Source organism: Sturnira hondurensis, unplaced genomic scaffold (assembly GCF_014824575.4).
Source record: "Sturnira hondurensis isolate 20B ecotype Veracruz unplaced genomic scaffold, ASM1482457v3 Scaffold0001304, whole genome shotgun sequence".
Taxonomy (NCBI): domain Eukaryota; kingdom Metazoa; phylum Chordata; class Mammalia; order Chiroptera; family Phyllostomidae; genus Sturnira; species Sturnira hondurensis.
Genome location: NW_028073935.1, coordinates 3,275,710 through 3,298,568, shown reverse-complemented (window position 1 = coordinate 3,298,568; position 22,859 = coordinate 3,275,710). Strand labels below are relative to the sequence as shown.

Sequence of the window (22,859 nt, the reverse complement as noted above, 5' to 3'; positions counted from 1 at the left end):
TGTGTCTTCTAGTCAACCTGTAGACTGCTATCAGTCCCCTTCAGGATTATAGTCCTGTTCCTGTGGTAGACTTTTAGAGATATGATCTGGAGCAGGTTTGGGGGTGTTGAGAGTTTTATCTTTATGTTTTTTATGAGTTTGATTCTGAAAAATTGAATTAGATGCTACTTTTAAAAATACTTTAAAAAGTTTTTAGTCCTAAAGTTTTTAGTCTGAAAATCTTGATCCATGGGCAACATATTTTTAAAATATTAAAATATCTAGCTCACTTGGCCATAAAACAAGTTGTCACTTGAATGAAGTTTTCATTAGGTCTGTATAAATTGCTTCAGCATCACAAATATTGCATGCTTGGAATTTCCATATGTGAATGTCAGCAAAGATTTTATTTTGAAATTCTAGACCTTTGAAATGATAAAAGTTAATGTAGAGTCATTCTTTAGGGTTAATCGTTGAAATTGCTATGTGTTTAGCACTTTATGAGGTAATATATGTAAATTTAATTCTTCATATATGGCATCCCAGATCCCCAAACCCATGATATCCTTGAAACTTAATTCAGCCATACTGAGTCTGAGGGTTATCAGTGATAAAATGCATCCCATTGAGACTGAAGCATATCTTCGTGGGATCTCACACACACTGGTTAGTTCTGTATTGGAAAATGAAGGCATTAATTGGTATCAGTCATTTGGATGAGTTTTGAATAGAGGGAAATCAAAGGCAGTTTCCATCAAATAATAAAAACACATGTTAAAAACTTCAAGTAAAGAAAACTTCAAATAGTGCAGAAGAATACATGCCTTCCTAGTCCCATACTATCTCTTCTCTCTAAGAAACTTAACTACCAGCTTAAGCTTTCTTTTTTTACAAGTGGAAAAGTAAAAAGTAAAAAACTTGCTAAGTTTATTCCTTGCTTTTTTGCTTATAATTTTAAAAAGTCAGTTATTGGCCCTGGCTGGTTTGGCTCAGTGGATTGAGCACTGGCCTATGAACCAAAGGGTCACTGGTTTGATTTATCGTCAGGACCTATGCCTGGGTTGTGGACCAGGTTCCCAGCAAGGGGCACATGAAAGGCAAACACACACTAATCTTTCTCCCTCTCTTTCTTCCCCTCTGTATATAAAAATAAATAAAATCTTTTTTAAAAAGTCAGTTATTGAGGTATAGTTGACCTATAGTTATATATACCATAATTGAGATGTATAACTTTTCATTCCTTCCAAAAGGTCCCTTTTCTCTGCTTCATTTTTGTGACCACCACCATAATCAAGATATAGAACACTTTTGTCACCCGCCAAAGTTCCTCTTTCTGCCACAGTTTTTTAAAATTCTCACCTGAGGAGTTGCTTATTGGTTTTAGAGAGAGATGCAAGGGGAGAGAGTGGGGAGGAAGAGGAGGTGAGAAAGAGAAACATGAACGTTGATCAGTTGCTTCCTATATACACAGTCTAGTCAGGGATTGAACCTGCAACCTAGGTATGTGCCCTTAGTGGGAACTGAACATGCAACCTTTTGGTGTACGAGGATGGCGTTCCAACCAACTGAACCACATGGCTGGGGCTATAGTTTTTAACAGCTGTATTGAATTCAGTATATGGACTTAACTAAATTTTCCTAAATCATCTTTCATAGATTCATCTTCAGGTTGTTTTACGTCTTGGGATTCAAACAAGGTGTAGTAAATATCTTTTAACATTAATCTTGGTGTCTTTTTATAGGTACGGATGTAGAGTAAATTTCTAGAAGAGGGATTACAGAATGAAAGGCTACAGAGCATTTAAATGTTTTGGGCAGATTTGGCCACATGACCTCCCCAAACAGTTGGGTTAATTTGTGGATGAAAGGGCCTGTTACTCTCTCTATTAACATTGTGTGTCACTAAGTTTAATTTTTTGCTAATTTGATAAAGGAAAGTATTACCTACCAAAGTAACTTGCATTCAGTTTGTTTTTCCTCTCATTTTAAAATTATATCAGGCCTTGGCTGGTGTGGCTCAGTGGATTGAGTATCAGCCAGTGAACCAAAGGGTCATGGGTTTGTGGGAGAAGGCACAGTGTTTCCACCTATGCCTCCATCTTGAAGGAAGTCCCAAAGGGTCATGGGTTTGATTCCCAATCAGGGCCCATGCCTGGTTTGTGGGCCAGGTCCCCAGTAGGGACACTTACGAGGCAACCACACATTGATGTTTCTCTCCCTCTCTTTCTTTTTCCCTTACCCTATTTCTGAAAATAAATTTTAAAAATAAAATCACATCAAAAAGTTTACACACACAGAAAAAACCTAACTCATGTTGCTTATGGTTAAAACCACAATATAACAGAGGAAATGTGAATAGGCAAACTTTACCTTTATTTTTATTATCCCAATATAAATTTCATTTTCTACTCATCTATACTATATTTTTATAATTATACATGTACATTTTAATTATCCTCCTACTGTATGCATAGTTTGTGCATGTATTATTTTGTTTTGCTTTTTAAAAGGTCACTTCCTGAGTATTTTTTTGTTGTTATTCTCAGACTCTTCATTTTTATAGTTGTGCGATTCTTCATTTTTTTGACTATGATACAGTTCAGTCATTCTATTTTCAGAACTTTATACTTTTTCACAATTAATGGACAGGCTTCAAATACCGTATTTTAAATATAAAAGTTTTTTTTAAGTCCATTAAAAGTATTTCCTTAGGATAAGTTTTTACTAGTCTGATTCTTCTGGATATAAATATACTCACATTGACAAGACGGTATAATTTTATCATTTCAAATAGTTTTTGTCACTTGGGAATTCAGTAATTTTTCTCTGAAGAAGGAAGCAGTTATATATCAATTTGCTTTTAATGCTTTCTTAATCTATTTTTCCTCTTCAATTTTTTATTTAAAAAAATTTGTTTTTAATAGCAGTTTACATACATTAGTTTCAGTTTTAGCATAGTGGTCAGACATTTGTATACCTTATGAAGTGATTACCCTAGTAAGTCTAGTACCCATCCGGCACCATATATAGTTATTCAAATATCAGTCATTCTGTTACTACCTGTGCTCTATTTTGTGTCTTCATGATGACTTTTATAACTGGCAGTTTGCACTACTTAATTTCTTCACCTTTTTTTATCCATTCCTCACCCTTCAATATAGTAATCATCAGTCCATAGCATCTGTATCTATGAGTTTGTTTCTGTTTTGTTTGTTCATTTATTTCATTTTTTAGATTATATATACTTGAAATTATACAGTATTGGTTTTTTTTCTGACATTTTTATTAGCATAATACCCTCTAGGTCCATTCAGCCTATTTTTCATTAAAAAAAAAATTTTAAAGTAGCCCCAGCTGGTGTGGCTCAGTGGATTGAATGCTGGCCTGCAAACCAAAGAGTCTGTGGTTCGGTTCCCAGCTGGGGCACATGCCTGGGTTGGGGGCCAGGTTCCTTGGTGTGGGGCATACAAAAGGCAACCAAACATTGATGTTTTCTCTCCCTCTTTCTCACTCCCTTCCCCTCTCTCTAAAAACAAGTAAATAAAATATTTTTTAAAAATATATGCTACCTGTAAAGATTTCATACCCACTTTACAGAGGCAGTTAACTCACTGTTATTTTAATTGATTTTTTTCTTAATAGATGATTTGCATCAGTGGTCCCCAACATTTTTGGCACCATGGACTGGTTTCGTGAAAGACAATTTTCCATGGGAACAGGGCTGGTGGTAGGGGAGGATGGTTTGGGGATGATTCAGGCACATTACATTCAAGCTCACCTCCTGCTATGTGCCCGTTTCCTAGCACGCCTGGACCAGGAGCAATCTGGCCTGGAGTTTGGGGGCCACTGATTTATATGTTTCAGTATTTTAAGAATATCAAACAATAATACAATGGAGACCCCTTACCCTTTTCCCTCCACTATTCAGTTTCCCTTCTTGGAGGCAGTTAATTTCTTAGATCCTTAAGACACATTTTACACATTTTCAGCAAATGTATGTATGTGCACTGTGTTTGAGTGTGTCTCTTTTAAAAAGAGGTCACAAATGTTAGTATGTTGCACATACTTTTTTGCACATTTTCTTAGATACTGTTTGTATTGAATTTTTTTGAAAATTAGGTAATATACTGCTGGCTGGTGTAGCTTATTTTGTTTGAGCATTGTCCCGTTCACTGAAAGGTCAGGAGTTCAATTCCTGGTCAGGGCACAGACCTTGGCTGTGGGTTCCATCCCTGGTTGGGGTTTGTGTGGGAGGCAACTGATAGATGTTTCTCTGTCTCTCTCTCTCTGTCTTTCTCCCCCTTCCTCTAAAATCAAACATTTTAAAACACTTTTTAAAAAGTAGATAAGATAGGTTCATGGTTCAAAAATAAAATATTGTAAAGTCTTGGATAGACCCCTTTCTATCCTGCTACGTACCATCCTTCAGTGAGTCTTTATGCATTATAAAAGCAAGTAAGAAGGTATATATGTTATTTTCTTCCTCCTGTAACTCTTAGACTAACCTTTCACATCCAATAAGGCTGTATAGAATAGATGTTGAGAGCAGTGGCTTGGCCAGCTCCTTGCATTCAGATGTCTGTTCTGCCACGTATCAGTTGTGTGTGGGCAAGTTATTTAACTTATCTATCCTTGAATTAGTAAGTACTATTCAAATACATGGTAAATAAGTAATACATGGATTTGCTAGTAGTAGCATTTTTATTATTAAGGACAGTGACTAATAAAATACTGTCAAAGAATCAGCCCTGGCTGGTGTGGCTCAGTGGATTGAGTGCTGGCCTACAAACTGAAAAGTTGCCAGTTGGATTCCCATTGAGGGCACATGCCTGGGTTGCAGGTCAAATCCTTAGTTGGGGGCAAGTGAGAGGCAACAGATGGATCATTTCTCTCACACATTGATACATTGATGTTTCTCTTCCTGTCATTCTTCCTTCCCCTCTCTAAAAATAAAAATCTTTTATTTTATTTTATTTATTTATCCTTAGAGAGGAAGGGAAGGAGAGAAGAGAGAAATATCAATGTATGGTTGCTTCTTGTGAGTCCCGTACTGGGAACTGGCCTGCAACCCAGGCATGTGCCCTGACTGGGAATCGAACCTCGATCATAGGCCCGCGCTCAATCCACTGAGCTACACCAGCCAGGGCCTAAAAATAAAATCTTTTAAAAAATAGTGTCATGCCCTGGCTGATGTGGCTCAGTGGATTGAGCGCTGGCCTGTCAACCAAAGGGTTGCTGGGTCAATTCCCAGTCTAGGGTACATGCTTGGGTTGCAGGCTGGGCCCCCAGTGGGGGTTGTGCAGGAGGCAACCACACATTGTTTCTCTTTTTCTCCCTTCCTTCTCCTCTCTCTAAAAATAAATGTTTAAAAAATAATTTCAAAGAATCTATCAGTTTTATTAATATTAGTACATATGGATATGGTTAAATTTATTTAACAGAAAAGAATGGATGGGGTTCATCACTTGCTTCAATTTTACTCAGTGCATTTTAGAAAACTTTAGGAAACAAAATTAAAGCAGTTAAAAATATTTTTTTCTTATTATGGCTTGGTGGTTTTTTGTTTTTGCACATATTTATTTAAACTAAACATAAACTTTATGTAATGAAGGTGTCCCAGAGAAGGTGAAGGTAGAGATGACTGCTAAGGATATAAACTTTTTTTGCATAGAGCATTACATTTAAAAGTGCTTTGTCATGCTTTTCCCACTCAAATGTAGTTAAAATGCATACATATCTACATGTAATATTTAGTTTTAGATGATGATCTTCCAATTTTAAAGTTTTAAAATGTAGGGTCAAATCATTAGTAACATTAAAAGTTTTTAAGTCAAGCAGTAGGCTGGAGGACTAAATTGTATTTCTATTTAATTTGTTCATCCTCAACTGTTTTTTTAAATTAAAAAAAAAAGAACAACCAAAGGTGTCTTCCCCTTCCACCTTCAGATTCCCACTACAAAATAATTTACATTCATTGTAGAAAATGTAAAAACAATGGTGTATATACATTGGTGTTTTTTGTTTGGGTTTTTAAACTTAGTTTCATGAATATTTTAAATTCATTGAATTATCTATACTATCATTTATAATAGGTACATCATACTGTATTGAGCACATACGCCATACTGAAATTTATCTTGTATTTATTGCCTACTCAAGGGCATTTTTTTTTCAAGGGCATTTTTAAAATGAGCTGTATCAGTGCACATCTGGTAGATAAATGTTTTTGGACATATATGTTTTCTTATGATAAATTCTGAGATTGGGTTATAGGGTTGTAGGATTTGTACTTTTTTCATGCTCCAGATAGTTGCTATCTCCGTATGTGCTTGCCAGCATGGGGTGTTGTCTTTAGGTAGGTCCGTGCCTGTTTGAAATGTGAATTACTCTCCTTCTGATTTACTGCAAATTCTCTTTCCTTGCCTCTAGAACCATCTCTTTCTTCTTCTTTACTCCCTCTTTTCCTATTCTTTTATGTCCTTCCTCCTTGCCACCTAATACTTCATAGAAACTGGATTTGATGCAGGCTAGAGAAGAAGTTGTTTCAGGTGCTATTTACCTCACTCTTCACATGCTTTTCACTGTATAACATATTCTTGGAGCTCTTCTTGTACAGCATCCAGTTTTTCAAAGATCATTTCTCTCAGTTTTATAGATTCTGACTTTCACTTTTGTGGTTTTTAGTGACAGTTAATCTAATACATTGTGATGTGACCCCATGTTCTATCACAGTGGTTAAGGGAACTAGCTCTGCATTCTTGAGACCAGGTTCAGATCCCAGCTCCTGTTTTAGCTGAATGGTGTTGGAATCTAGGATATGTTGTTTTAACCCTTCTGGTTCTCCTCTTTTTGTCACATTTTTCTCATTTTTTTTCAAAATGGAGATAATGGTAATACTTTTTTCTTAGAATTTTGTTAGGATTTCAAGAGTTGATACTTGTAAATACTCAATACACTGTATAACATTTAGTAATTACTTAGCCCAGTCAGGGCACATGCCTGGGTTGCAGGCCAGTTCCCAGCAGGGGATGCACGAGAAACATTTAGTAATTACTTAGTAGGCTATCTTTTCTTATCATCTCATCTGACATGTGTATGAATGAAGCAGGTATTATTTTTCTCATTCTTCATTTATTTGAGTAAATGGGATCAGAAAGATGGGATACTTTTCCTGTCATCACACCTAGAACGTGGTAGTGTCTGAACATGAATTTAGGACTTTTGTCTCAGGAACTACTGCTTGAATAGAACTACTGCTTAACGTAGGAAAATTAAAATTAATGACAAGAATTGAATTGTGCCTAATAATTAGGGTAATGCAGGAACAGCATGAAAAGTTTAAAAAGCTTTAGATACTGGGGCTTGAGAGGTACAGCTCCAAAAAGTCTTCACTAGACTACCAGCAAGTAGGTAAGAAGATGAAGTTAGTTCCTGAGCATCTTGACATGGAAAGAGATGTTGCTATATATCCATAAGGATCCCAGACACAGAGACCAAAGAGTCTTTAAAAAGTTTAAGAAGACTAAGCTCTAGTATCAAAACATTTGTACTTTGATTTGGCTTCTGTACTTTGATTCAAGTTAGAATGGAGTCTTGCTTTAAATATGTATGACTGACTAGGTTTTTATGTTAACTTGTTTCCAACAGGGCATGGTGCTGATGTGAAATGTGTAGACTGGCATCCAACAAAAGGGTTAGTTGTTTCCGGAAGTAAAGATAGTCAACAGCCAATCAAGTTCTGGGATCCCAAGACTGGCCAGAGTCTTGCAACACTGTAAGTGATAGGAATCCCACCGTGGTCCCTAAACAAAGGGAACAAAGCTGCTTGTGTTCTTTGAACTTTTAGCTTTCTTATTAATTAAATAGGGTTTATCTTGGAATTCCTAATGAAATAAGGACTGATTTTTATTCTGCTTCATACGTAAATGTAAATTTAGTTTGGGTGTCTCATGGGCGGGGTGGGGTGGAGATTGAGAACGATTTGGTCATTACTGTTCTGACTTACTGTCCCTTATAAACATTTTAACATTGCAAGGAGTTGATGTTTATGTCCCTTACCAGACATACAGCCCAGCTTTGTCCATCTCACTATATCTATTTATAGAGAAGTTTTTCCTTCATTTTTGAATCAGTTCTCTTTTTTTTGTCTTAGGTGCTTATTTTTGATTCACCTAATTCAGTTTTCTCTTTGAATTATCTGTAAACATTCACAGTGATATGAATATGTTGTTAATGTATTTTTGACCAAGCAGCTGTATCCTGGTCCTTCTGATTGGGAATGAGCCATATCCAGAGTGAGCAGGTGGGAGCAGGGTTGCCATGTTGCACACCTCCAATGTCCAGAGTCAACTTGAATGCCTTGGGAATGGTGCCTTGGAGCTGTGCATTGTGCAGGCTTCAGCTTGTTGCAGAGTCTCAACTTCAAATTAACAAATGAACAATCCCATGCTCTTTTCTGTATTTTGTCTTAATGAGAGGAGCTTTGTTAAATTTTTAAAATTTAATGAGCTTTATTGAATAGTAATTTACATGTTCAAGTGTTTCCCCTGCTTCAAAGTTAAAACTTGCATATCCAGCTGAAGCTCTGCTGCTATTTCAGTTGGTTAAAGAAAGCAGTGCTTAGATAATGGACATTGTTTCTGTCATTGACCTATTTATTTCAAATGTATTTTTAACTGTGGCCCTATAATATTATATAACTTTATGCTTTATTGCTTCTAGGCTAAGCCTCTTGCCATCTTGACCCATGTGCTTTTCAACAAAAATGACCAAATGGATTTAGACTTGTTTTGCATTCTTATATTATTTTCTTGGTACTTTGCTCCTAGTCATGCCCATAAAAACACAGTGATGGAAGTAAAGTTAAATCTCAATGGCAATTGGCTACTCACAGCATCACGTGACCATCTCTGTAAACTATTTGATATCCGAAACCTGAAAGAAGAGCTTCAAGTTTTCCGAGGTCATAAGAAAGAAGCCACAGGTCAGTAGCTGTCAGATATGCTTCTCATTCTGACTATTGATTGTAGCATTCTAAGGTCCTGATAATTTTGTCTTTTCCCTATGTTTGTGTTTTATAGCTGTGGCCTGGCATCCTGTTCATGAAGGGCTTTTTGCTAGTGGAGGGTCCGATGGCTCTTTGTTATTCTGGCATGTTGGGTATGTATACTTAGTGTGTAAAGTAGATGTATATTTTATGAATAGAGCACTTGAAAGTGTAAAACATAGTAACACTTGTATTTTTCCTGAGTGTTCATATATCCTGTATCACAGACTTCCTGCGGTTTTCAATTTTGGAAACCCAGCTTGGAATTGAAAACTTTGCACCTTTATTTTTGGATATGGAAGTCATTAGGAGTGAATTAAGAGTGCTTCTTATTGGTGAAATCATTCACTTTTAAAAAATATTTTTATTTATTTATCTTTAGAGGGAAAGGAGAGAGGGAGAGAAATACCAATGTATGGTTGCCTCTCATGTGTCCCCTGCTGGGAACTGGCCTGCAACCCAGGCATGTGCCCTGACTGGGAATCGAACTGCGATCCTCTGGTTCACAGGCCTGAGCTCAATCCACTGAGCTACGCCAGCCAGGGCTCGTGAAATCATTCTTGAAGAATTTATTCTTCTGAATTCTTTTGGGTAAAAGAATGTATTAGAAATACATTCTAATATTATTAGCTTACATTCTGTAATTACATTTTGTAATATCTAATACATTCTGTAATTCTCATTTTTTTGAATTCTTGTTACTTCATTCTTTTCTGGTTGGATGTTTCGTTCTTCCTTCTGGTCCACTCCATTAATTTGAGTCCCAGTTTCCTTTCCATCACTATTGGTTTCCTGTGCATTTCCCTTCATTTCAAGTAGTTTAGCCTTCATATGTTCCTCTAATTTGTGACTATAACAACCAGTTCTGTAAGCATCCTGATCACCAGTGTTTTGAACTGTGCATTTGAAAGGCTGGCTATTTCTTTTTCACTTAGAGTTATTGGCTCTGGGGCTTTGAATTCTTCTTGAGCCATATTTTGGACTGTTCGTGCCTGTTACGAGATATGAAGAGCAGAGCCCTAGGTGTTCACCAGGGCAGGGCAACTCAGTTGCTGGGTTGTGATGCTGTATGTGGGGGCATGGTCAAAGGAAAGCAATGGTGGTCCCATCTGCCGCCTCCCACTGCTGGGGCTCTGCATCCGTCCCACTGCATGCGAATGTGTGACTGCGGTCAGCCCACCGCTTTGCGCACTCACTGGGTTCGCCCGCTGGGGCCTGCACGGTCCATCTCACTGTTTACTCCTCTGCTGGTTTATCTGTGTGAGAATGTATGACCACAGCCAGCCTGCCCCACACGCTCACTGGATCCATGCTGCTACTCGCTGCTATTCTGACTGCTTGTGCGCCTGGGTCAGGGGATCTTTCCTGCCCGACCCTGCTCTGTTGCTGGCTCCGCCCCTCTTACCTGTCCCGATTGAATGGTTCGTTGTTGTTGGACTTCCATATAGTTCAATTTTCTGTTCTTTGGCTGTGTCTTTGTTTACCAAACCTTTGTTGTATTCAAACTTGGTTGTGGGAGAAGGCACAGTGTTTCCACCTACGCCTCCATCTTGGCGGAAGTATCTTTTTTTAAAATATATTTTATTGATTGTACCATTACAGTTGTCCTATTCCTCCCCTTCATTCCCCTCCACCCTGCACACCCACTCCCCTACCATTCCCCCCGCTTTAGTTTATGTCCACGTGTCTCAAGTTCTTTAGATTCTATATTTCCCCTACTATTCTTGCCCTCCCCCCTATTTTCTACCTATCGTCTGTGCTACTTATTCTCTGTACCTTCTCCCCCAGTTCTCCTCCTCCCACTCCCCTGTTGCTAACCGTCCAGGTGATCTCCATTAGGGTTCCACTCCTGACCTAGCTGTCCTCTTGGTTTGTTTTTGTTTTCGGTGTGGTTGTTAATAACTGTGTGTTTGCTGTCCTTTCACTGTTCATATTTTTCATCTTCTTTTTCTTATATAAGTCCCTTTAGCATTTCATATAATAAGGGCTTGGTGATGATGAACTCCTTGAACTTGACCTTATCTGAGAAGCACTTTATCTGTCCTTCCATTCTAAATGAAATCTTTGCTGGATAAAGCAATCTTGGCTGTAGGTCTTTGGATTTCATGACTTGGAATACTTCTTTCCAGCTCCATCTTTCCTGTAAGGTCTCTTTTGAGAAATCTGCTGAAAGTCCGATGGGAACTCCTTTGTAGGTGACTGTCCCCTTATCTCTTGCTGCTTCTACGATTCTCTCCTTCATTTTAATCTTGGCTAATGTAATTATGATGTGCCTTGGTGTGCTCCTTCTTAGGTCCAACTTCTTTGGGACTCTCTGAGCTTCCTGGATTTCCTGGAAGTCTATTTCCTTTGCCAGACTGGGGAAGTTCTCCTTTATTATTTGTTCAAATAAGTTTTCCACTTGTTGCTCTTTCTCTTCTTCTTCTGGTACCCCTAAAATTCAGATGTTGGAATGCTTAAAGATGTCCTGGAGGTTCCTAAGCCTCTCCTTGTTTTGAATTCTTGTTTCTTCCTTCTTTTCTGTTTGGTTGTTTCTTTCTTCCTTCTGCTCCACTCCATTGATTTGAGTCCCAGTTTCCTTTCCATCACTATTGGTTTCCTGCGCATTTCCTTTCATTTCAGTTAGTTTAGCCTTCATATGTTCCTCTAATTTGTGACTCAAATCAACCAGTTCTGCGAGCATCCTGATCACCAGTGGTTTGAACTGTGCATCTGAAAGGTTGGCTGTTTTTTGGTTGCTTAGAATTACAGGCTCTGGGGCTTTGAGGTGTTCTTGATCCATGTTTTCGTCTGTTCGCCCCTGTTATGTATGAGGGGCGGAGCCTTTGGTGTTCACCAGGGTGGGGCGTCCCAGTCAGTGGGTTGTGACGCTGTACGTGAGGGCGGGGTCAGAGATGGAAAAAATGGCGCTTTGTTCCGCTCTCTCTCAGATTTTTGTCCCCTCTGCGGCATCCTACAAATAAATTGGGCCCTTCTTGTGCTGGTTCCCAGGCGTGTGGGCTTATGTACCCTCCAGGACCCTGTGGGTCTCTCCAGCGAACTCTCTGTGAGCATGAGAGCCTCTCCTGGCGCCTTGACCCCAAACGTCTTTCCAATTAGTGCTTTCAGGCTCTAATTCCCATTGCTGGGGCCTTAGCCTGAGCGGTCTGTTCGCTCCTTCGCTTGGTTTGTCTGCTTGCGAATATGTGACCACAGTCAGCCAGCCGCCCTGTGCCCTCACTGGGTCCACCATCGCCACCCCACACTTGGGATCCGCCAACAGCCGCCTCCTCTGCTCTTCGGTCGGTTGGACCGAACGATCTTTCCTGCCCGACCCCGCTCCACCACTGACTCCGCTCCTCTTACTGGTCTGGCTGAATGGTTCATTGTTTTTGGACTTCCATACAGTTCAATTTTCTGTGTTTTGGCTGCATTTTTGTTACTAAAACTTCGTTGTTTTTAAACTAAGTTGTGCGAGGAGGAAACACAATGTAGTGTTTCCACCTACGCCTCCATCTTGGCCGGGAGTCTGTATAGCCTTTATTTCTTCATTTTGCAAACAAACTCAGTCATTTCTCTGAGCATCCTTATCCACCAGTGTTTTGTACTCTGCATCTGGCAGCTTGTGTATCTCCTTGTTGCTTAGCTCATTTCCAGTGTTTTGATGTGTTCTTTTGGGGGGGGCCATAATTTTTAATATCTGTGTACCGGTTACATTATAAGGGGTTGGGACCTTGGGTATTCACCAGGGCAGTCCTCTGTGCTGTTTTGTGGTGCTCTCTGTGGGGGAGAGAAGTCAAAGGGGGAACAGTGTTGCTCACTGTGCTCTTGCCCCCCTTTCCTTCACTTCCCTCGCTTCCCACAAGGGGATTGTGGCATTTCAGATGCTGAGTCCCAGGTATATTTAGGATCCCATGGACTTCTCCAGTGGACTCTCCTGCACGACTAGGAGCCTCTCCTGCCTCGCAACCCCCACAGGATTTTTATAGACAGAGGTTTTGAACCTTTATTTTCCCAGTCAGCTAGAACCCATCTCATCCGGGCAGGTTGCCACCTGTTGGGTGTCCTCTCTGCCTAGCGGCCTCTCTGCGTCCCTCCTACCAGTCTGGATGAATGTTTCTTTAACTCCTTGGTTTTTGGAGCTCCATGCAGTTTGATTTTCTTGTAGTTCTGGTTGTTTATTGGTTTTAAATTGGTTGTTATCCTTCTTTTGGTTGTGTGAGGAAGTGAAGTATTTCTACCTATGCCTGTATCTTGACCAGAACACTGATTATTTTTGCTAAATTTTTTTTAATAACTGTTGTGAAAAGGCTTTTTTCTGTGGTGCTGTCACAGGGTAGAGAAAGAAGTGGGTGGGATGGAGATGGCCCACGAAGGAATGATCTGGAGTTTGGCTTGGCATCCCCTTGGACATATTCTCTGCTCAGGTTCAAATGACCACACCAGGTAAGCTTTATATAAAAACAACAAGGAATTACTGTATTCATGGAACAGAAAGAAATAAGTATATACATTTTTAATTGAAAGGTTGGTATATTAACTTGTAGTCCATTCATTCTTAGGAACATTTTTGTGATGGCTTACAAATACATATAAGAAAGAGATTGGGTATTGAATATGACCTTGTTATTCAGATTTTGTTTTGCCTTCTGATTAAAAAGGCAAAATTTTACATTTTACATTTTTATAAGAAAAGCATTATAAAATTGTGTTTACCAGATGACTGCTTAGTACTGTTAAGTGTCCAGAAATACACTGAGGTCACGTTGGTCCCCTTCTCCTATTCACTTCTTTTATTTTGCAGTAAATTCTGGACCAGAAACCGACCAGGTGATAAAATGCGAGATAGATATAATCTAAACCTATTACCAGGAATGTCTGAAGATGGAGTAGAATATGGTGAGGCTCTTGCATGTTTATCCTTCTTTGAAATTGGATATTCTGTTAAAACATGTTATTTACAAAGCAGATTTTTGCTTTACAGTTTGTTGATTTGTAAATCACTGGTGGTAGGTTTAATTTTTATAGAAGTATTGATTCTATTGGGCCAGTATATTTTTCAAATCTCTGTTGACAGTGGATAAATTCCTATTTATAGATGACCTTGAACCTAATAGCCTGGCAGTAATTCCAGGGATGGGAATACCAGAACAACTTAAATTAGCTATGGAACAAGAGCAGATGGGTAAGCAAAGTTACACTTACGAATTTTATTTTTATAAAATTTTATAGGTCTGTTTCTTATGTTCATGATACTAAATTGTTTTGGAAATGCCAAAATGATCTATGTTGAGAAATGTTGATATAAGTAATAGAAACTGCATAAGATTTAAAATCTACTCTTCCAAAAATATGTTAATTGATGAAGTGGCCACTTTCATTTCCTTGACTAATTACTTATCTTTATGATTATAGGGAAAGATGAATCAAATGAAATTGAAATGACAATTCCAGGTTTGGATTGGGGAATGGAGGAGGTGATGCAAAAAGATCAGAAAAAAGTACCTCAGAAGAAAGTTCCTTATGCAAAACCTATTCCTGCTCAGTTCCAGCAGGTGAGTGGCTATATCTCATTCATGCATTGGAGGTTTCGCTTGGTGAATCTGATTGAAGTTCAGAATATGTTTCTCCGGATAATCTTATTTATTGAAGATAATTCTGAACTATAGACTCTTTTGTAACATTTTTTAGATATTTCAGGTATTCTTAGACATAGTTCCCATCTGCCACTTTGCAGTTAGGGCTGAGTTTATCATGAATTTTCTGTAGATCTTTTATTCTTACCTACTTATTATCATCCATGCTACCAGAGGAAGGAGGAAAAAAGGCATGCAGCAGAGAGAGTATGTTGACTTTCTCCTACATTGTCTGTCTTCTGCTTTATTTGTTCCTCAACACAAAGTGTGTGTGCCCTTTTAAAGAGGCAGGCAAGCTTTGCGTTCATAATAACATGCTAGATCTAACAGCTTCTGTTAATTTAGTACTTTCTACCTAGTAATGTGCTTGCCAAATTCCATCTCTGTGTCACTATGAATTAGCATTAGAAATAAAGACAATATATCAGGTGAGCCAGTTTGTATTCAGGAAGTTAGAATTAGCCAATGACAGTATAGAATGGTTTTCTCATTCTGTCATAACTTACACGTCTAGGGTATATTTTAATATTCTTTTGTTTCCCGAGGCTTGGATGCAAAATAAAGTTCCGATTCCTGCCCCAAACGAGGTACTGAATGACAGAAAAGAGGATATTAAATTGGAAGAAAAGAAAAAAACACAAGCAGAAATTGAGCAAGAAATGGCCACATTACAGTACACTAACCCACAGCTTTTGGAGGTGTGTGCAGCTCTTTAGGGGGATTCAAGATGCTCAAGAGAAAGTAGTGAAAACATTTATTGATACGCTAATAAGAAGGATGGGAGTCTCAGGTGGATCTGATAAGTACCACTGTTTCTTATTGGTATGGTAGGGAGCTAGTTTCTAGCCAGATCATTTAAGCAGTGAGTAAACCTCACTTAAATATGTTTTCTAACAGAAAAGATAAAGCCAACATAGTTTAAATTGGAATTCACTTATTTATCTACAGATAAAATCATTTTTCTTTAAGATTTTACTTACTTATCTTTAGAGGGGAGGGGAAGGAGAGAGGGAGAGAAGTATCAGTGTATGGTTGCCTCTTGTGAGTCCCCTGCTGGGAACTGGCCTGCAACCCAGGCATGTGCCCTGACTGGGAATTGAACTGCAATCATGTGGTTCGCAGGCCTGCGCTCAATCCACTGAGGTTAAAATAATAAATAACACCAGCCAGGTTAAAATAATTTTTCTTTCTTTGTCAGCTTTAAAACAGGTGGTTTCCTCTTAATTTTCCTACTTTGTCAGCTACCTATAATGATATAACATTGGTACATTTTTGAGCTTTTCCTGGTCATGATAAATAATCCTGACTGCTGTGTCCTAGCACCTCACTTAGAGTGAGTCTGGAGGCCTCAGTGCCTTTTGGGTTATCTGAATGTTACATGGACTCTAGTTACTGTTGGGGTGGTAAGAGGTTAATGCCTCATGTTTGTTCTGAGGTACCCCCAAGGAAATAAGTGACAGCAGTATTGTCATATTCTAGGGCTCTGACTTATTTTTCAGTATGCTTTTTCTTTCTTTCTTTCCAGCAACTTAAAATTGAAAGACTTGCACAGAAACAGGCTGAGCAAATTCAGCCTCCTCCATCTGGTGCCCCTCTCCTTGGACCCCAGGCCTTTCCAGGACAAGGTCCAATGTCTCAGATTGCTCAAGGTTTTCAACAGACCCATTCATCTCAGCAGATGTCAATGAACATGGCGCAAATGGGGCCTCCAGGTCCACAGGGACAGTTTAGACCCCCTGGACCTCAGGGACAAATGGGACCACAAGGTCCTCCATTGCATCAGGGAGGTGGAGGGCCACAAGGATTCATGGGACCACAAGGGCCCCCAGGCCCACCCCAAGGGTTGCCAAGGCCTCAGGACATGCATGGGCCCCAAGGAATGCAAAGGCATCCTGGATCTCATGGCCCTTTGGGACTTCAGGGACCACCTGGACCACAGGGTAATTCTGGTCCTCAAGGTCATATGGGTCCTCAGGGTCTACCTGGCCCACAAAGTCACATAGGCCCCCAAGGCCCACCTGGTCCCCAGGGTCACATGGGCCCTCAGGGGCCTCCTGGTACTCAAGGTATGCAAGGGCCACCTGGTCCCAGAGGAATGCAAGGACCTCCTCATCCTCATGGGATACAAGGTGGGCCAGGATCTCAGGGGATCCAAGGTCCTGTGTCTCAGGGACCTCTGATGGGATTGAATCCAAGAGGAATACAGGGCCCTCCAGGCCCTCGAGAGAATCAGGGTCCTACTCCCCAAGGCATGATGATGGGCCACCCGCCTCAAGAAATGAGACCTCACCCTCCAAGTGGACTATTGGGACACGGCCCTCAGGAAATGAGAGGTCCTCAGGAGATGCGAGGCATGCAGGGGCCTTCACCTCAAGGATCAATGCTGGGCCCTTCCCAAGAATTACGAGGGCCTCCAGGCTCACAAAGTCAGCAGGGGCCACCCCAGGGCTCTTTGGGACCTCCACCTCAGGGTGGCATGCAAGGGCCCCCTGGACCTCAGGGACAGCAGAACCAAGCAAGAGGGCCACATCCATCTCAAGGGCAAATACCATTCCAGCAACAGAAAACAGCTCTGCTAGGTGATGGGCCACGGGCCCCCTTCAATCAGGTATTATTTATTTGCAACTTGTGGGCATTACACATTGGGAAAATATACTCTCCACTGAGGTGACACTTTCAAATGTTGTGAAAAGCAGTCACAGCTGATATAAATGTCTCTCAGGTGGTGATACTGGCCTGGGAAAAGCAATACAGCCAAAGAAGGGGACAATAATTAAATAGAGCATTAAATATATCACAATATGAATCTTTACTTTTCAGCCTGTTTTCTGGTAGGTGTTCTTCCGTAAGAGATTAACTTTGCATTGAATACAGTTCTTTTTTTGAATCTTTATGGGCACTTTGCTCAGATGGTCGTTGATCTAAGAAGATGGTGCGTTTGCACCCTAACAGACCATCTTAAATTCCATTTTAAAATTGCTCTTTTTATAAGGAGAATAAATGTGTAGATAAGGGGTTTGTGATTCAGGGGGAAGTTAATTGGATTAAAAAAATTGTAGCATTTTTGCCCTGGGCAGTGGTCTTTAGCTGTGGTCATCTTACTCTGGAGTACAGTGGCTCAGATACCATCTTGAATTGCTTGCAGTCCCGAGACACAAAGGTGGAAGTGTTTCTGGTCTCCTGGAGTCAGGATGAGTCATACCTTCAGTTCCTGGAACAATAGTTTTTACATGCTCAGTTGAATACAGTTCCTAATTGTTTCAGGACCCCAGAAGAGCTATGGCCCTGGGGAGGAAGCATGGGCACCTCTGAGTCTGCCATGCTCCATTTTCTGGTCTTTTACTTTGTAGCATGGTGTTTCATGGGCCTGCCAGCAACAGAGCCACCTCTTATCTACCTGCTGACTCTACTTTTAAGGATAGTATGGGGTGTTTACCTCACTATTTTCATTTCAGTGAATGCTTCTAGAGGTCTCTCAGTCCAGAATTACACATTCTCAGATGGTGAACCTCTGGATAAACATCTGTTCAAATTGTTTTCAGCTTACTTACAAAAATATTTACAGGAAGGAGTATTTCTGTAGAAATTTTCTGGGTCCTCTTTTGACAATTCTGTTTTTCTCAGCCAAGTTTTACTGCCCATTCCCTGAGCTTGTGCTTGAGAGGTGATGTGAGAACAATTCATGTTGGTTGGGGAGAATTACAGAAGGACTACACAAACATGGATGGATTTAACATTGTTCAGCTCTGTGGTTTTTACGTTCTTGTGAATTTCATAGTCTAGAAGCATTATTTTGGTGAGTGAGTGAATAAGCTAACATTGCCTCCCTTATACTCCATTCGCTTGGAAGAGGATTTGCTGCAGATGCTATGTATAGAAAATACAGTCTGTTAACTCCTCGGAGAATTTGTAATGTAAAAGTGACTGTCAGATTTACTGAATTAAAATAACCAGCCAAATAAGTAGATTTTGTGGTACTCTTTAGTAGATCTTCCAGGACCTAAAATATCACAGCAATGGAGAATCTGATGGAATTTAAGTTTTATCTGCAGAATTTATTGTGCACTTTTCAAAATTTAGGATGAGTTTAATAAACCTAGGTTTCCACACTGAAATTGCTGTAAAACTTGAAGTGTTACAAGTTTTACTAATACAGAGTGTGCTTGTGTGTGTTTATAATTTACTTACCCAACCTTGAGGTAATGAATTAACAGTTTTCATTTTGGAGGATAAAAACATGAACTTTAGCTTCCACATTATGACTCAAATTACAAACATGTCAGATTCAAGGAGACAGGTTTACATTTCTGGGACAATTTAATAAGAGATTTTACTCTATCATGTAATAAAAGATTTTATAAATGAAAAGCATAATGCCTGTAAAGATTTAATTGACATATACAAATGATGGTAGAATGACTATGAAGGTTTGAAATAGGGTATTCCAAATCTCAGAAGTTACCTGATCAAAATCTTTGCTCATATTTTTAAAAAAAATTTTTATTTATCTTCAGAGGGGAAGGGAAGGAGAGAGGGAGAGAAATTTCAATGTATGGTTGCCTCTGGTGTGTCCCCTGCTGGGAACTGGCCTACAACCCAGGCATGTGGTCTGACTGGGAATTGAACTGCGATCAATGTGGTTCGCAGGCCTGCGCTCAATCCACTGAGCTACACCAGCCAGGGCTTTGCTCATTATTTTTTATATGCTGAAGTCTGACATTCTTCACTTTGACTAGGTGAATTTATTTAAACCAATTGTTTCAATTGGTTCAGTTTACCGGGATTGCTCTCAGGTGTTAAATGAACAGCGTGAGACAATATTAGTAAGAGTTGTTCTTGGGTAAAATGGACGGAAGACGAGAGTATAGAAATGACTGGTATTATTTATAACTATAGTTAAGGCAACTCTTTCATGGAAACTACTTTGGATCATGAAAAGAATTTTGCTATTGATGTTTTTGAAACTAAGCTATTCTCATAGTAGATCCAGTCACTAAATGCATTCTTAATATGGGGGAATACCTAGAGATTTTTGTGTGTGTTTTTCAACGGACCTGATCCAAGGTCACTGGACAGTGTGGGAAGTCAGAATTTAGACATGGCTAGGTAAAAATACAGAATATGAGGACTAAGGACAAGATTGGGTTTCAGAGCAAGGAGTTTAAGAGCATCAGAACAGCAGGTTTGTATCAGACAGAAGCTGCAAGAATCAAATGAATCCATCAAGATCCCAGGTGACTAAATGGGAATAAGCAGTAGGTTGCTGACTACAGGGCAGTCTGGAAGGTAGAGGTAAGAGGGAGGTGAAAGGAGGACGCTCTTGTGAACTCATTAGGAGCCTACCCTTTTCTTATTCTCCCACTGCCCCCTTTTCAGACCTAGCCCTGGTATCTTGTGAGGATGGTTGATTTTCTGTGGCTGGAAAGGAGCTGTGGATGTCAGCACAGCTTATCTGTCCTGGGAGATTGCTACACCTTTGCCAGGACTTCCTCTATGCAGTGTTGTCATTATGTTATGATTTCTGACTTGCTATTGAGGTTCTTGCTTGGCATAACAAGTAAAGATCTAGCTTTAAATAAAACCTATAAGCAGGTTTAAAATATGTGTTTCCTTTTACTCTGGTAAGAGAAATATCTCCTTTTCCCCAATTTAAAGACAATTTTGCTACAATGTCACTATATTTACTGCTGGAGGCTTTGGAGTGACCTAATGTTTTTATCTTGTCACATTATAATAAAATTGCTATTCATGAAGCACAAGCCTATGATTTCACACCCCCGCTTTAAAAACATCTTTTCAGGAAGGACAGAACACAGGCCCCCCACCCCTGATACCAGGCCTAGGGCAACAGGGAGCACAAGGTCGCATCCCCCCTCTTAACCCTGGACAAGGACCTGGCCCTAACAAAGGTAAATATCTGTTTGGCTGAATAAGAGATTGTATTTTACCACCTTTGGGTAAATCTTACAATAAACAGTTTTATTGGTAAATAATTGAATAGAATGATCATTTGCATCTCTAGGAAAGTAAGAGCACAGCCATTTTAGGTAATAGGTTTTTCTTATGTTGCTTTTATTCATGAATTTGCTTTAGTTAGCCATAAATGCTGCTGGAGGGAATAAGCTCCTCACTACTGGATGCTGGTGGTAAGACACTTGGATAGCCCCCAGCAACATGGCCTGGCCCTGGTGACCTCGTCCATTTGCAGGAATGGGAGTGAGGCCAGTGCTTATCCATTGCAAGTGTGTCTTCCAGCAGCTGGAGAGCTGAACTGATTTGTAAATTTTTTGATGGGATAAAGAATTCAGAGATTGTAACAGTGTTTTTAATACCATCCCATCCTCCCCAAAAATTGTGTCAAGTTTTGAGTTATTTAGCTAGTTACATTGTCCTGTACAATTTGAAAAGAAGAGAGCATATGGGAAGCACAGAGATGAGGAAATAAAGAGTTAATTTTAGGAGTTGAAAGAGCACACACTGGGAACCAGAGTCCCAGTTCCCTAAAGGATTAAGTTCTCTTAACATCTCCTAGCATCCCCTCACACCCACATGAAGAGCTGAAACTTCCTACAGTAGTAAGTGGACAGCAGGCTGTTGGAGAGTTAGGGGATAGATAGGGACTGTGAAAGTGTGGATGCAGGGAAGTCAGGGGGTGGAGTTGTTATATCAGTAGGAGGACACAAACCAGAGAATGTTGGTACTATGGAGATTACATTTCAAAGAACTTTTACTCCTTTTCATTTTAATGGGCTAAGCCCTCAGCTCCCTGTAGTACATCTTAGGGTTCTTGCCCCATTTTATCATATTAAGAAGAGTCCTTGTTAGCATTTTTCAGCCCCAGGACTTTGGGAATTTAAAGCCTAGTGTTGAATGTATGTGAGGTGTTCAAGATAGGGATGAAGGAATTAGAATAATATTTAATTTAATCTCACTTTATGGAAGTGGTGGCCAATAGGGACAAAAAGATAACAAGCATTAAGAACCCACCTTTGGAGTTTGGGGACCCTAAGAAAGAAGAGTCTTTTATCCACAAGGTATAGCCATCAACAAACTGAGAGCCTGCCTCTCTTCCTCTCCCCTACCCTATGTCTGTCTCCATCTATTTCCCTCTCCTTGTTCTTCCCCTTTTCTCTTTCTCTCCCTCTCCTCTCTTTTTCTTTCTTTCTTCCTCCTCTCTTTTTCCTCCCAGGGACCAAAGGGAGAAGGGAGAGCCGAGAAAGGGGCCCTGCCATCCCCTACTGGATTAACCAGCGCTGCCGCCCCATCACCGGTGGCCACATCCCTTCTAATTTCTAGTGGTGGGTTTCTTTCCTTGGATGAGCAGGGTACTTTTAAACAGATAGAGGTAATGAGAGGATTAATATACATAGGTAAGTTCAAATGGAATAATGATCAGCGTCCTGAGGTCACATGTCTGCTGTATCTGAGGTCACACCAAGTTCAAACACCATAATGTCAGAGATAATTAGCAGCAGGAATACACTGAGAGGTGAGGGTCCTATCTATCATAAGGAAACAGACCTAGGATATTTGCAGACAGCATGTAGAGGACTGGTTTCATGGAAGAGAGGAAAGAACCCTTCAAATGGTCTATTTTTATACTGAGATATCCAAGTTTTTTATACATGTTTGAATAATAAGTGGGTTTTAAATAGCCAAGAGAAATGAGCAGAAATGAAGGAGGAAGGACATTGGAAGGGTGAGAATTAGGATTGCCTGTGATACCAGGAAATTAAATTCAAAGAGTAAATATCATGAGTGGTGCAGGTGGAGGACTTACATTGAAGTACAATACTTTGTTGTTTCAGAGGCAGAGTGTCCCTTTGTATCCACTTACCAGGAATGTTTTAAATTGTATGTTGACAGAAAATAAGTGTTCATTTATAATTGCTGAAGTAGTTCAGGATCCAGGAAAACAGATCCCTTCAATGTTAGGAAGTGAACTAAGTTAACCATCACAAGTTTAATTAGTCTTTTTCTGTTTTTACTTAGTACATTTAATATATTATATATGTTCATATATTTTTAAAAAATCTTTAGTGATTTTCCAAACACTGTTTGCAAGGAATGGTAAAGATATTATAGATGAGGAATATCATTCATAGAAAGGGACAGAAAAAATGCTCATATAAACCTGAAAACTGATATATAGTGAAGTCATTTGGTTACCAAGCAGTTATAAGAGAAGCCCATGGTTCTGTGTGCCTTACAGAAGATTT

The 22,859-nt window shown here is 39.7% G+C and overlaps 1 protein-coding gene across 5 annotated transcripts in view; it reads left to right on the top strand.

The window, feature by feature from the left end:
* The window catches only part of WDR33 (WD repeat domain 33), a 103,423-nt gene that overhangs the window by 70,802 nt on the left and 9,762 nt on the right, over positions 1-22,859 (top strand). For 3 of the 5 annotated variants that reach the window (XM_037070016.1, XM_037069997.1, XM_037070005.1), the window contains exons 8-17: positions 7,627-7,753; positions 8,808-8,962; positions 9,060-9,138; positions 13,340-13,450; positions 13,809-13,903; positions 14,103-14,189; positions 14,420-14,559; positions 15,186-15,338; positions 16,166-17,248; positions 20,441-20,549. In XM_037070016.1, coding sequence (XP_036925911.1) covers positions 7,627-7,753; positions 8,808-8,962; positions 9,060-9,138; positions 13,340-13,450; positions 13,809-13,903; positions 14,103-14,189; positions 14,420-14,559; positions 15,186-15,338; positions 16,166-17,248; positions 20,441-20,549 — 2,139 coding nt within the window. Of the gene's footprint in view, positions 1-7,626; positions 7,754-8,807; positions 8,963-9,059; positions 9,139-13,339; positions 13,451-13,808; positions 13,904-14,102; positions 14,190-14,419; positions 14,560-15,185; positions 15,339-16,165; positions 17,249-20,440; positions 20,550-21,829; positions 21,939-22,859 lie in introns of all 5 variants that reach the window. The other 2 variants (XM_037070021.1, XM_037070010.1) reach the window with 2 other exon arrangements.